Below are 14,344 nucleotides of genomic sequence, written 5' to 3' on the forward strand. Positions count from 1 at the left end.
CTAAAGCAGAAGCCAGGACAGACGCGTCGCTGAAGGGGCACTGTGCCTTCTCTCTCTCTGTGCAGTGCCCCTCCTTCACAGGAAAGGTGCTGCGCAGAGAGGGAGAAGGCGCAGCACCCTTCAGCGAAGCTGGAGAAGGAACAGAAGGAGTCCCTTCTGTTCCTCCTCCGGCTTCGCATGACAGGCGCGTCGCTCAAGGGGCGCTACGCCTTCTCTCTCTCTGCGCAGCGCCTCTCCTTCACAGGAAAGGTGCTGCGCAGAGAGGGAGAAGGCGCAGCGCCCTTCAGCGAAGCTGGAGAAGGAACAGAAGGAGACCCTTCTGTTCCTCCTCCGGCTTCCAGGACAGGCGCGTCGCCGCGAAGCCAAGGAGCCTGCATTCACTCCATAGGACGCACACACATTTCCCCTTCATTTTTGGAGGGGAAAAAGTGTGTCCTATAGAGCGAAAAATACGGTAAGTCATACCTGAAGGAGACCCATTGAAATCATGGCCAACTTGTCCCTATTTCAGTAGGTCTACTCTGAGTATGACTTGGTCACATATCAAATGGGAGGGGAAAAACATCTAATAACCCTGGAGAGAAGTACTCCACAATGGAACATTTTGTCACAGGACCCTACTTGATTCAATTCAATTCAGGACCCTACATTCAAATTGTGTGAGTGCCAGTCGTGTAAAAGGAAGCTATCAGTAGGTTCAGGGCATCTCAAAGGTTTGCAGAAGTAGGGAAAAAGTACAAACAAACCCCAATCAGCCCAGTGATGGCAGAGCATTCCATGCCCACTAACTGGAGGTGAGGAATGGAAAGCTGGAGGGGGAGGGGCTGGATTCTTGATGAGATAGCACTCTGTGCTGCAATGTTTAATTGCAAGTCCCACTTGGTTATGTATGTTTGCAGATGATATGTTTGCAATTCTCATTTTTCCCCATATGAGAATTTTTATATCAAAATATTGACATTTATTCTTAGTTGATAAGCACATGATTGTAGAAAGGATAGCAAGTGATTGAGTTACTTACTGAACATATGTGAACTCCAAAACCTCAGTTTGAGGTAGCTAAAACATGTTATAATGCTCATATCACATGAAATGAGAGTAACAAAACAAATTCTTTGATGAAGCTTATTTTTTTATATCTTGTCTGACTTCTCATTCTAGAGGAAAACTTCAAGAAATGGTGTAATAAAGAATAAAAATGTACCAAGGGACTATAGAGAGTGGGATAAGTATGTCAGATACCTTCTGCATATTGTTTAATTCAATTATTTTCTAATGTTCTATTTAAGTTGGTTTTGAAAAAGGAACGTTTGTTTCTGTGTTAACGTGCCCTTGAAATTCTCAAAATCTCACAGGGCTAACTATAGACAAATGGTATTCGAAAGTCTAGTATTAATGGAGAACTTTACACAAAAATTGCATGTTGGGAGAAAGCGCTCTAAATATGATGAGTTGTATTCAACATCATGCTAAGGCAAGTATTTGATCTGTGCAATAATTTTTCCTTGCACAACATCTTGCTTGCCCTGCCAATATCCTCCTTAAATTGTGGTGCCCAGACCAGGACACAGTACTCCAGGTATGGTCTTTCCAAGGCAGAATAGAGCAGTACTGTTACTTCATTTGATAGGGGCACTATACATCCTAGAATAGCATTAGCCTTTTTTTGCTGCTGCATCACACTTTTGAGTCACATTAAATGTGTGGTCTACTAAGACACCTAGATCCTTTCCCACATCTTATATTTGTACATCTGGTTCTTCCTACTTAAGAGTAGAACGTGCCCACTGCTTGCAGCTCAGTGGGTTAGAGTGAGGTGCTGATAATGCCAAGATCATGGGTTTGATCCCCATATGGGCCACCTGCATATTCCTACATTGCAGATTAATGGTCGATCATACCCTTAAACTATGTAAGTGTGAGGTCTTGTTATAGTTAAACACACATTTGTATAATTTATGGATGTTTATTATTATCATGTAAATATATTAAATGCTTTTCCGTTTTTCAAGGTTTGATGTGGAAAAAGAATGTTCCAAAATTGATGGTTATGAGGAAAATAAGAGTAAACCCAGCTTTAAAACTACTAACAAAGGGTTACCAAAATCTGATATAGACACAACAGGTAGGTTTTCATTCAATTCTACAGTGATTTTGGTTGCTGTTGCCTTTTATTGAAAAATAAGAAATCTACTACTCATAGGAATCTCTGTTTTCAAAAATACTGTGACTTGATGCTCATATAGAATTATGACAATTTTATATGAATTTGTTTATCAGTATTGTATGCATTGTCAGTAACTCCTGTATATATCCAATGTCTGCCTATCCTTTCCCAGAAATATTTCCCGCCCCCCATTTTACCATGTTACTTCAAAATTCAGTAATGCAGTCAGTACGGCTGAATTACAGCATTTAAAAATCCTGTGTTTTTGATTGCATAATTCTGCTAAGGTAGTAGATAAATCAGGAATATAGCTAGAAAACATTTTTTTGGAAACAGGGTTTTAAAATGTTATAACCCTTGCCAGTGTGGTGTAGTGGTTAAGAGCGGTGGATTCGTAATCTGGGGAACTGGGCTAGTCACACTTCTTTGAAGTCTCTCAGCCCCACTCACCTCACAGAGTGTTTGTTGTGGGGAGGAAGGGAAAGGAGAATGTTAGCCGCTTTGAGACTCCTTCGGGTAGTGATAAAGCGGGATATCAAATCCAAACTCTTCTTCTCTTCATCTTACCTTGAAAAAAATAGCATACCCTTAAACAATAAAGCAAAAAATTCCAAAGTGTAGTTTCAACCACTGTATAATTGCCTACTTTGACTGCTACTAGTATTTCAGGATCTCAGAGGTGCTTCCCAGCCTTGTTACAGGAGTTCCTTTTAACTGGACAGACTGTTAATTAAATTTGTTACCTTCTGTATACAAAGTATGTGTTCAACTATTGAGATATAGCATGTTGCCTGAAGTGGGTGGAGGCTCAAATCAACACAATAGAGCACTTGTAGATTATGTTTTTTACAATATTCTCTCTCTCATATTCTTTCTCTGTAGCATTAAAAGAAATGTTTTTGCCTGCAATTTTTCTTCCTTTAATATGTAATAGGTATCTTCTAGGTTTGACTACAAAGGAAAAAATATTCATTGCTAATCGTGAAAAAGAAAAAGGAAATGAAGCATTTGTTACAGGAGACTACAAAGAAGCAGTTATCTACTATACTCGGTGAGTCATCCATAGTAATTATTAGCCTGCTGCGGTAGCAATAATAATAATAATAATTTATTTATTTATACCCTACCCATCTGGCTGGGCTTCCCCAGCCACTCTGGGCAGCTTCCAACAAAATATTAAAATACAGTAGCAACCTGGATGCAAAGCAGGCATTAATATGTAGTCTTAAAAGCTACAACTTCCATTTAAAAAATCATTTAGCTGCTTCACTATCAACTTCGTTGTTTAAAAGTGGTTTAAACAAAATTTGTATTAGTATACATATATCAAATTTATGGTACACATTTTTCTGCGTATATGTTGTGTAGCCAGACAGCAACCCTCACAATAAGGCATTCTAGACTGAGACTGTGTACTGACAAAAACCTCAAGAACTTGAAAGTGCGACATGACACTATTTTTTTGTGCAGAGGCACTTCTTATTCTGTCCTATTAGGCAGCAAACATGGCTTGGACTGATCCTGATTGTATTGAATATGGTATATATAGATGCCTTCTTCCTGGTGGTCCTTGCAGTTGGGCTTTGTTGAAGGTTTGAAACCCGGCATAACTGTGGGGATGACTCCCACCCTCCTCCAGTTCCAAATTTGTAGGTGGAGAACTAGAATTTGTTTTGGCACTGGGCAGCTGATGTACTTGATGTACCTCTGCTGCCCATTACCCAAATGAGCCTATGCCAACCTTCACCTCCAAAGCCAGAGAGAAAACTTGTGCTTGTTTTGGTACTAGGCAGCAGAGGCACTTTGTGAATCTTTAACTGACCAAGGCCAACATGGCAAGCCACAGCCTTCCTCTTCCGCTTGGAGTTGGGGGTGGGTGCAACTTAGTTTGCTCTGTAACTCAGTGCAGTTGCAGGGGATTATCCCAGCTCTACCTTCACTTCTTAGCCAGAGAGTTCATCATTGTTGACATATGTAACTTTTGCCATTACAAGGGTGACAGGCAGAATTGTAGATCACTTGGCCTTTCTTACATGCTTTATCATATAGTCTTCATATTATGGCATTATGACTTGTAGTCAATTTTCTGCACTGAGTTGCATGAGATCAATAGAGAATGAAAATGGTTAGGTAACTACGGAAAATAATTTGTCCCTCTTTAGGCCTTTATGTGTATTCTTTATCTTTCTTTGCCATTTTCATTAGCAGATGGGAGGCCACACCCACTCTGATTGGATCTTTTACTCTTTTGACTTGTACTTGTTTTCATTTGTACTCTGTACAGTACTGTAACACTCCTATATTTTTCATTCTTGGGTCTTCTGGCTTTACTTTGTAACAACATTCCCGCACCTTAGGCTTTAAGGCGTCACCTGACTCTTTTCTGAAGTGTCTGTGTTCATTTCAGCCTGCCTAATGCCTCAGTATTTTGCAGGAGCATATCTGCCTTTCCCACTGTGGCTGCATACAATAATAAAGCTCAGGCAGAAATAAAACTTCAGAATTGGCATGTTGCTCGTCAGGATTGTGAGACAGTGTTAAAAATGGACCCTGAAAACATAAAAGGTAAAATTAAAGAAATCACTTTTGAGAAATTAATGCTAGCAAAATTCTTTTTAAATTAATGGAGCAAAATCAGCATAGGTGACAAACACTGGTTTTTGAAATTTGTGGATTGCATTTTGTGGAGTAACCACTCTCAAATTTTTATTTTTCCACTTCTGCTATAGTGGGAAATGAATTGTTCAGCACATAGTGGCTTAGTACTCATGCTAAGTGCTTTACATGGTTTAGTGAAAGGGAATTTATGGGGGTACAGTATCTGCTTTGCCATTAGAACCCTGAATATTTTCCCACGCATCTCCAATATTCACTGTAAAAGCTTGTATCCCTTCAATTCAAGGTAAATTCCGAGACAGGGCTAGCCAGGCGATGGTGGGAAATGTTTACTCCAAGCAACAAGAGTTCCCCTTCCAACTATTAATCAGCTGAAGGAAGTTTAGCCTACTTTGTCTAAAGCAATTTATTGCAATCCTGAGAGATGAAAAGTTGGCTTTTCCTAGACAGCGTAAAAGGGAAGTCCCCACATGTCTAGGTACTGCCTTTTCCTAGCACCAAACTAAGTAAATAAAAAGGGAGAAAAACAGAGCAATCCTACAGAGATCCGGGGAAGCACAAGAGTCTAAGCACAAAATAGGACATAAAGTGGTGCTATTTCCTTTATTCCTATCCCCAGTTGGTTTCAGTAGGAGGGAAGATATGCCAGTTCCAGTGTTGGCATAGTTTGTATAAAACTTGCCACTACTGCAATGAAGAGTCATCCAGGAGTGGAACTCCTCCACCTGGTGAGGAAGGGATTCAGGGTTCCCCAGCTGCCTTTCCTGGGAGTGTAGAATTCCTCCTTGAATTATGCTTGCACCTTTAAGAGATAGTTGGCCTCTCCCACTCACAGCAACTGTTATCTCTTTTGCTCTGTTTCCCCATGACAAGTGATTGTGTACAGATACAACATTTTGAATTTATGTGTACATGCCATGCAATTAGCATACATACATATACCATGTGGGAGACTTTTTATAGTGTGGTTGTTGGACTAGGACCAGGGAAACCTGGCTTCAAGGTTAGCCCACTTTACAGATCGTTTTGACAATAAAACTGGGGAGTAACATAAGCCACCCCAAGGTCCTTGGAGGAAGAACAGCATAAAAATGTAATGAATAAATAAGAAATAATGCCATGTTACATTACAGTGGTGCCTCGCAAGACGAAATTAATCCGTTCCGCGAGTATCTTCGTGTAGCGGTTTTTTTGTCTTGCGAAGCAACCCTATTAGCGGATTAGCGCTATTAGCGGTTTAGCGGCTATTAAAGGCTTAGCGGCTTAGCTGCTAAAAGGCTATTAAAGGCTTAGCGGCTTAGAAAAAGGGGGGGGGAGCAAAAAAAAATCTCAAGACTCGCAAGACATTTTCGTCTTGCGAAGCAAGCCCATAGGGAAATTCGTCCTGCGAAGCGCATTGAAAAACGGAAAACCCTTTCGTCTAGCGGGTTTTCCGTCTTGCGAGGCATTCGTCTTGCGGGGCACCACTGTATATAGGTTATTGCAGCTGTAATCACATCTCTTTTAGTGGGTTAATTTTTGGTAACAGATTATACTTTGATGGGAGACTGGGACAGATTAGAAATTTAGCAGAATAATTACGGTATTAAAATAAGGGTTGAGGATCCTTTTTCAACCTGAGGGCCTCATTCGCTTTTGGGCAGCCTTATAGGACCTTATGCCATTGATGAGCAAGACCAGAGGCAAAAGTGGGCTAAGCAACTACCGCCATTTTTGCCTTGTGTACTGTAGGTTGGCTTCTTCACACTCGCACATCTCTCTGTATTCTCCATTGAGGAAGCAAGAAGCCTTATCGGAGTTAAGGACACATTCCAGCCACTAGAGTGGGGTGTAAAGATGGGTGTGGTTCAGAAGGGGGTGTGGCTTGGGGAGAACTTCAGGGGCCAGATGGAGTGGCCTGGAGGGCTGCATTTGGCCCCTCGGCCTGAGGTTCTGCATCCCTGTACTAAAATGGATCCTTATATGTGAAGATGGTTTGTCTGCGTCAAATTGAAATTATTTTTTAACCATTCCTCTTTATTACAAAGCTATATTGCAATAGTTGCAAGTTATTATATAATTCAGAATTATTTTACATTTCCACAATTTCACATTATATTGACATATTTATTATGTAACTTAGAATATTGCAATAAAATAATGCATTCTTTATTGATCTGCAGCTTTTATGCGCCGTGCCACTGTTTACACTAATCTGCATAATTTCAAAGCAGCTGCAGAAGATTTGAAGAAAGTGTTACAGATTGAGCCAGAAAATGCTACTGCTAAGGTAAGTATTAATTGTTGACTTCATGGACGTATTGTAAACTATGGATACCGTTTGTATTAGACATATTTACTATTGAAAGATGGTACACAATGAAATATATCTAATACAAATACTGTATTTGATACAAATACTGCCATCCCACAGATGGCAGCAGGTTAAACTGGTTTTTCAAAAGGGAAAAAAGCAATAAGTTTCCATCAGCTGATCCATAGTGGAGAGCCCACCATTCTCCCAACTATTACAATACCATATTTCTCCCAGTTTTGATGCTGCTCTGCAAGCTAAGTTTTCTGATTTGGAGGGAAGGTCACACAGAAATAATCTGCACATTCTGAGGGTTCAAGAGAGATCTGAGCAATTGAATACCTCTGTGGTTGTAGCCACTCTGTTGTGGATATTGCTATGGTTCTGTACACTGAGTTGGCCAATTGCAGCCCAGTTCCTTCCAGAATGAGTATCTCAAGTTCCAGGGCATAGCATGCCTTTCAACAAATCCTGTAGCCCTCAACCAGTGGAGTACAAGATTGCTGGCTGAGCCATTGCAGCAGATTGAGTGGGGCAATCTGGTATTGTGTATGCTGGGGATGTGGTATTGTGAGTTCATTGGCTCCCTATGTGGGTGTTGTCACTGGCACCATCCCTGATTGGTGGGCTTTGGTAGAGTTTCTCAGCCTGCAGCTTATTTCCCCCACTCTGGTTTAGTGCAGGTGACCTAAGTGGCACATACATGTCAGGAGAAGTATGGTAACGTATAACTGCTCCACACAATTTATATTTATTTATTAAATTTCTATACCACCCCTTGTCTGAGGATCACAGGGTGGTTTACCAATTACACGTGGATGAATTTAATATAGAAGATATTCTCAATGGCAAAAACAGTCTAGTTTTTCTTGCCCTTTCAGTAGCTTAAGCTGGTGAATGAGTCTAATACGTACAGCAGTATTCAACAGATCTTTGGGCCTAATTGAGAGAGAAATCCTGAGCCAATTTCTAATGATGAGCTATAGTCAATCTGGTTCCAAAGGCCATCTTGATAGACTGATAGTAATGAAAGCATCAAACAAACTGTATTCAGTAATATCAATTGTGGTACTAAACCAGCTGCCTCATTCAGAATTTTATACATTTCTACTTTAACAATCTCCCACTACAGATAATTTAAAGCACCACTCCCAATATAATATTCCTACATTTACAACTGTATTACTTAAATTTATTAGAGAACTACTAGAGATTAGAGATCTGTACTGAACAGGTTCTTTTTAAATAGAATTTCCTATAGAGGTATATGTACTTTTCAGTTCTAAGTACTTTGGTTCTGATCTCACTTCTGACACTAGGTTCTCTAATTTTCTCCTTTTGCAATTACAGTATTATGTAATGTTGAAAATGTTGAGTGTATCTTTCAGTGGTGGAAGAATTTGTGTATTTAAAATAATAATAAATAAATATTGCTATATTACTACAGAAAAACTTGTTGGATATTGAGAAGAAGCTGAAAGAGTTGGAACCTATTTCTCAAACTAATAGCAAAGGGAAAAAAATACTTATTCAAGATATAGAAGACTCAGATGGTGATGAAGAACTAGGAGGAAATGAAGCAGAATGTGAAAATGGCAGTGGAGATAAAAGTAATTTTAACTTGTTAACTGTTAATGGAAGGACATGGAGCTGACTGTAGTGTCACCTCACTGGAAGATAGTACTTCACATCATCCCAGATTTGAGCAGTGTGAGATTCCAGGGGTTCCAAGCACTTACCCAGGGTTCGTGTTTCTCTCGGAATGAGGCACAGTGGAGACTGAGGTGTCTTTATTATATATGGTTTATTTACACATATATATGTATACCTGAGCCTACGATGGAGGGGTTCACAGCATTAACATCCCAAGAGGATCTTGCTTCCCGATAGCTATGGCCTGGAATTCAAACAGAAATCAAATATCTCTCTGACTCACCAGCTTCTCAACTTGTTTGTGTACAGTTCTTAGACATACTTTCAATCTGTAATATTGCACATTATTCCCCACCCACTCCAATTTTCCTTTTAAAAGTTTTCATAGCATAACCTCAGTTGTTTTGAATTCATATGTCTTTTAACAGTAGATTTGCAGACACTGGAGCTATTTTAAGAGGGAAACTCTCATAAAGTTGTGGTCTATTTTTGGTTTAAACAATTTTTGGTATTAAACCAAAAATTTTTGGTATTAAACAATTTTGTTTAATATTTTGTGTTTAGATAAGTAAGAAATAAACATGTTCAATATTGCAAGTTTTACTTTTAAAATCTGGAATTATTTGTTTTAGGAAGATGCTGCAAAATGATTATTTCACCTTTTTACGATCTCTTTAAAATGTCATTTCTTTAAGATGATTATTTCATACTATTATATGGGCTAACTAAGATAAAGCATATGGTAAATCTGTTTATCTGCTATACATTTTATAAATTGAATATTCATCGTTTCTAAAACTGATCTCCAAATTGTTCACTTTAAGCAATCTATTCCTTTTTTCAGAGAGTAGCAAGTGAATACAACTCTACTAGTATAAAAACTGTTAATTGGTTTATCCAGTACCATTTTGGCCCCTGTTTATCTATTCTAGACCATTTGGATATGAATAGAAAGCCTTTTTGAAATAAAGGGTAGAAGAATTTATCCTTACCTTTTAGTGGACCTGAAACTGTATGTGAAACTTCACAATACAGAACATGGCTTAATCTTTTTATATGTTTGATATAGTCTCAAAAAGGTAGATTGCAACTGTGACTTAAAATGCAGTTGTGATTTGCTGTCTAATTTGCTTGTCAGGCCAAATTTTAAGTTGAGCATCTAGTATTTAAAAGGTTAATTTCAAGGTGATTGTATACCATTCAGAAGAGAGTAGTGCCAGTTCTTTAAAAATACTGATTTGACAGTGTTAAATTCTCACGATGGCAAACTGTTTATACTTAGCTGTGCTGTCTAAAAAGACTGCAGAAAATGTTATCTTTCATTGAATTCATTTCAGTAAGCTAATATGTGTGATATACCGGTACATGCTTTTAATCCACCCCTCCTTTGCTTTTACAATGGTTCCTTCTGATGATGCAGAGTCTAACCTAGCCGATTAACTTCCTTGTAGAAACTGCTGTGCTAGTGGGAGGAGAGATCACAACTGAGAAGACAGAAATGGGGAATGCACAAAAGAAGTTTCCCAGCAAAGGAGATGGCTGTAAATGGGAACACAAGGAAGCTCAGAAGCTCAGAGACCCTTTGGAGAATAGTGTTAAAAAAGGCACACCTGAAAAAAAGACAGCCAAGGTTTTACGGGATTCTGAAAATGAAGTAAATGGCTATCTGGGCAGTGACAAAAATAATAGTGAAAACAAGGAAGTAGTACAGAAAAATGCAGAATCTTCAGCAGCTGGAAAAAACAGTTCTACTTTGCTCCCTTCCACTGCAGCAAAACTGAAAGCTGAAGGAAATGAATTATTTAAAAATGGACAATTTGGAGAGGCCGTCCTCAGATACTCAGAAGCAATTGAAAATGTGATTAGTTCTGGTGAGTTAAATCTTTATGCAATTCTTATGGTGATTTTAAAATGTATCCTTTCTTCAATTAATAATTTTCTAGGAGAAAACTGAATTTCTCTGTAATAATTATGTAGTTGTGAAAATATTCATATACAGTTGCCACAAGAATCAGATTTATTGTGTAGAATTTCATTGTAACTGAATTATGGCTGCATATTAAAGCAGTAGGATGTATTTATAGGTGATCCACTAAAAAAAGATCCTTGAAGCTTTGCTTCATCAGCACAATTGCACTACTGCAATGCAACTTACAATCTAATGAAGTATTTTATACTAATAAAACTTGATTTCAGTGATCATAATCCACTGTAATTTTTTGTAATTTAAGGAATCCAAAGTCCAGAGGATCTAAGTATTTTGTATTCAAACAGAGCAGCATGTTACCTAAAAGAAGGAAACTGTGTTGACTGCATTCAAGACTGTAACAGGTAAATACCATTCTTACGCAGATAAACAATCCCCCCCCCCATGATTTAACCTTCCTTTAAAGAGTTTAAACAGTTTGAAATGTGTAACCCCTATGAATATGATAGTGTTTCATCAGAATGTGTTGGAAATCACTTCCTTGCTAAGAGGGAGGAAGATGAGAAAGACAGTTAATATTTCTCCAAATTATATAAACATGTAAGGTTGGTTTGAATGTAAAATTAAAGCAAGTTCATTACAGAATTGTATGTAAGTTCCTATAGCTATTAATGCATTTTCCATTTGATTCCAGAGCCTAGAATTATGTTTGATATTATCCAGAACGTTTTAAGTAGTTGCATCATAATTGCAACATGATTGCAATTGTGTTGCAGTGGTTCCCAGAAAACACATTCTTGGTCTCTTAAGTATGGTGCAGTATAGGGTATAGTTCTGACGGCAAATGTCTTGAATCCTTTCTCTCATCTAGAACATGAGGGGAAGGGTGTAGCTCAGTGGTAGAGTATCTGCTTTTGCATGCTGAAAGTCCCAGGTGCGGCTCTTGGCACCTCCAGATAGGAGTGGGAATGTTCGCAGTTTGAAACCTAGGGAAGTCGTCACCAGTCTGTGTATACAATACTGACCTAGATTGACTAATGATCTTACTCAATACAAGGCAGCTTCATAAATTCCTAACTTGCTGCTGGCTTTTCTAAAATGTATCCTCTTATACAGTGAATGTATTTAATCAGTATCTAATGAGTTAGCTATAGCTGTCCAGGCCTTGCCTTGTTAAATGTAGACATTAGACGGTCAATGTATTTTATACAGGGGTAGCCAGTGTGATGCCCTCCAGGTGTTATTAGACTGCACTGCCTGCCAGCCTCAGGCAGCATGGTCATGATGAGGAATGATTGGAGTTGTAATCCAATAACGCCTGGACTCTGGAGGATGCCATGTTGGCTACCTTGTGTTAGGATTTCTGATTTAATTTCTGTTTTAATAGAGTTAAATTTCTGATTTAATAAGCATTTTTTTGGATCACAGTTTTCTTTAATAGCTCTTGAATCTCACAGGCAACATATAATTCATAATTGTTAGGCAACTCACACAAGCTTTCAGGTGTCAGAGTTGTCCGAGACAACTAATCATTGTTATATAAAAATAAGTACAAAAGAGGTTGGCATCTTTAATTGCACCAACTTTTGTTGGTTTAGGAATTTGAGAGTTTTAGAAGTTACAAAGAACTTGTAGTAAGGGGTTGTGATAACATTGGAGGCAGTGCTTAACTCTGTCATTACTCACTGCTCAGAACTCTGCCTTGAAAATAATGGACAGAGAGTGTAATCATAAAATTCTTTACTGAGAAGCTTTTGTTACTTAATGCTGAATGAGCTAAGAAGGATGAGCGGTAGGAGTAGGGACCAGTTTTAAATATTAAAACTGTATCCCAAATTACTGAATGGTGAGATTGGCGAGTCTGTTTTCTAAATATTCTCCAGGGGAGGAATGGAATTATCTGATGCTTCAGGAGGGGCTCAAAAAAGGAAATCGCCAGAAAATTCTCAGAAAATTCTTTGAGAAATTCCAGCTCAGCCACTCACCCACCTGCTGAAGTTCCTCACCACTGAAACTACGAAGATAGGCTTGAAAGTTGTGTGCAGTGCCTTAAGTCTTAGAAGGCAGAGAGTGGGCACAGCAGGATTTCCAGAGCTAAGCACCTTGGTTTGGTGTTTTGCATAACTCTTGTCCCTCCCTATGATTACCTGACACATAATAAATTATGCAAACAGGGGAAATATTTCTAAACAGTCTTAATTTGCATAATTTATATAAGCCACAGAATTCTGCTTTTCTTGATTCAAATGTTTATTTGAATTCAAGTCCTACCTAACATTGTTCATATTATTACATAAATGCTTAGAGTTCTCAGAACAAGTGCTTCTCCCTCCATTATAAAAATACCAAAATGTTGGATGTTACTCTTTTATGATATCTTTATTAAAGCTACAGAGTTCATCATATAATGGGATGAACCATTTGTAGGTAAATACTGTATATAGCAGTATTGTGTATTTTCATGTAGGGGTGACAAATTCAGGTACTATTACTTGTAAAGATAATTTGGACCAAGTAATTGGCAGTTGTGTATATTGCAAGGAGACAGTAATAAATAAATACTTTTTTCAGCTATTAGGCTCTGGGTGTACAGTGGTACCTCTAGTTGTGAACTTAATCCGTTTCAGGGTGCCGTTCACACCCCAAAAAGTCTGCAACTAGAGCGCCTCTTCCGCGCATGTGCGCGGCGCGATCAAGCACTTCTGTGCATACACACGTGGTGAACCTGGAGTAAACACTTCCGGGTTTGCCACGTTTGTAAGCTGAAAGTTCATAACAAGAGTGGAACGCAACAAGAGGTCCCACTGTATTTTGTACCTGTACATACTTAACGTTCTGCAACTATAACAATCTGCAAGCTATATAGATATAGATACAGATAACAACAACAACAACTAATAATAATAATAATACAATTTCTTATTTATACCCCGCCCATCTGGCTGGGTTTCCAGGGATGGGGAATCTGTGGCCCTCCAGAAGTTGTTGAACTCCAACTCCCACCAGCCTCAGCCAACATGGCCAATGGTCAGGGATGATAGGAGCTGTAGTCCAGTAGCATCTGGAGGGCCATAAATTCCCTACTCCTGACCTAGATACTACTTTAAGCACGACAACCATTAATCCTCTGAGTTGCTTCTCTGCTAATAAGTATCACTCAGTTTAAATCTGTCTCTTATCTATATGATTAATAGACTTTCCTTTATATTGTCCCAATATAAAAAATAATATAATAAAATAGCAATAGACCGCTTGGTCCATTATTTCCTTTCCCTTCGATTTATTTTAGGATAGGTCCATATCTGAAACATACATGTTTATAAGCATATCAAAATTCTGCATGTTTTTTTCTGTGTTTTTCTTTCAAGTATTTGTAATAACTTCTGGCCATTTGTCCTTAGTGCACTAGAACTTCATCCATATTCTCTGAAACCTCTTCTGCGTCGAGCAATGGCCTATGAGTCTATGGAACGATATCGGCAGGCATATGTTGATTATAAAACAGTACTACAAATAGACAGTGGAATCCAGGTAGCAAATGACAGTGTTAACAGGTAAAACCATTTATAACATGAACATAAAATTGTAGCATACCAATGTGGAACGACTACAAGCTTCAGTGTCAGTTCATCTAAATGGACTTCATATACTGATCTGTTGAATGGGGACAAAAATCTTTTGTGGCCAG

General features: G+C 38.6%; 1 protein-coding gene across 2 annotated transcripts in view; it reads left to right on the forward strand.

The window, feature by feature from the left end:
* The window catches only part of SPAG1 (sperm associated antigen 1), a 29,135-nt gene that overhangs the window by 4,105 nt on the left and 10,686 nt on the right, over positions 1-14,344 (forward strand). For both annotated transcript variants that reach the window (XM_081204458.1, XM_081204457.1), the window contains exons 5-13: positions 1,162-1,229; positions 2,013-2,125; positions 3,113-3,218; positions 4,602-4,732; positions 6,946-7,052; positions 8,524-8,686; positions 10,181-10,600; positions 10,961-11,060; positions 14,058-14,210. In XM_081204458.1, coding sequence (XP_081060584.1) covers positions 1,162-1,229; positions 2,013-2,125; positions 3,113-3,218; positions 4,602-4,732; positions 6,946-7,052; positions 8,524-8,686; positions 10,181-10,600; positions 10,961-11,060; positions 14,058-14,210 — 1,361 coding nt within the window. The remainder of the gene's footprint in view (positions 1-1,161; positions 1,230-2,012; positions 2,126-3,112; positions 3,219-4,601; positions 4,733-6,945; positions 7,053-8,523; positions 8,687-10,180; positions 10,601-10,960; positions 11,061-14,057; positions 14,211-14,344) is intronic.

Source organism: Podarcis bocagei (genome assembly GCF_964188305.1).
Source record: "Podarcis bocagei genome assembly, chromosome: 8".
NCBI classification, from domain to species: domain Eukaryota; kingdom Metazoa; phylum Chordata; class Lepidosauria; order Squamata; family Lacertidae; genus Podarcis; species Podarcis bocagei.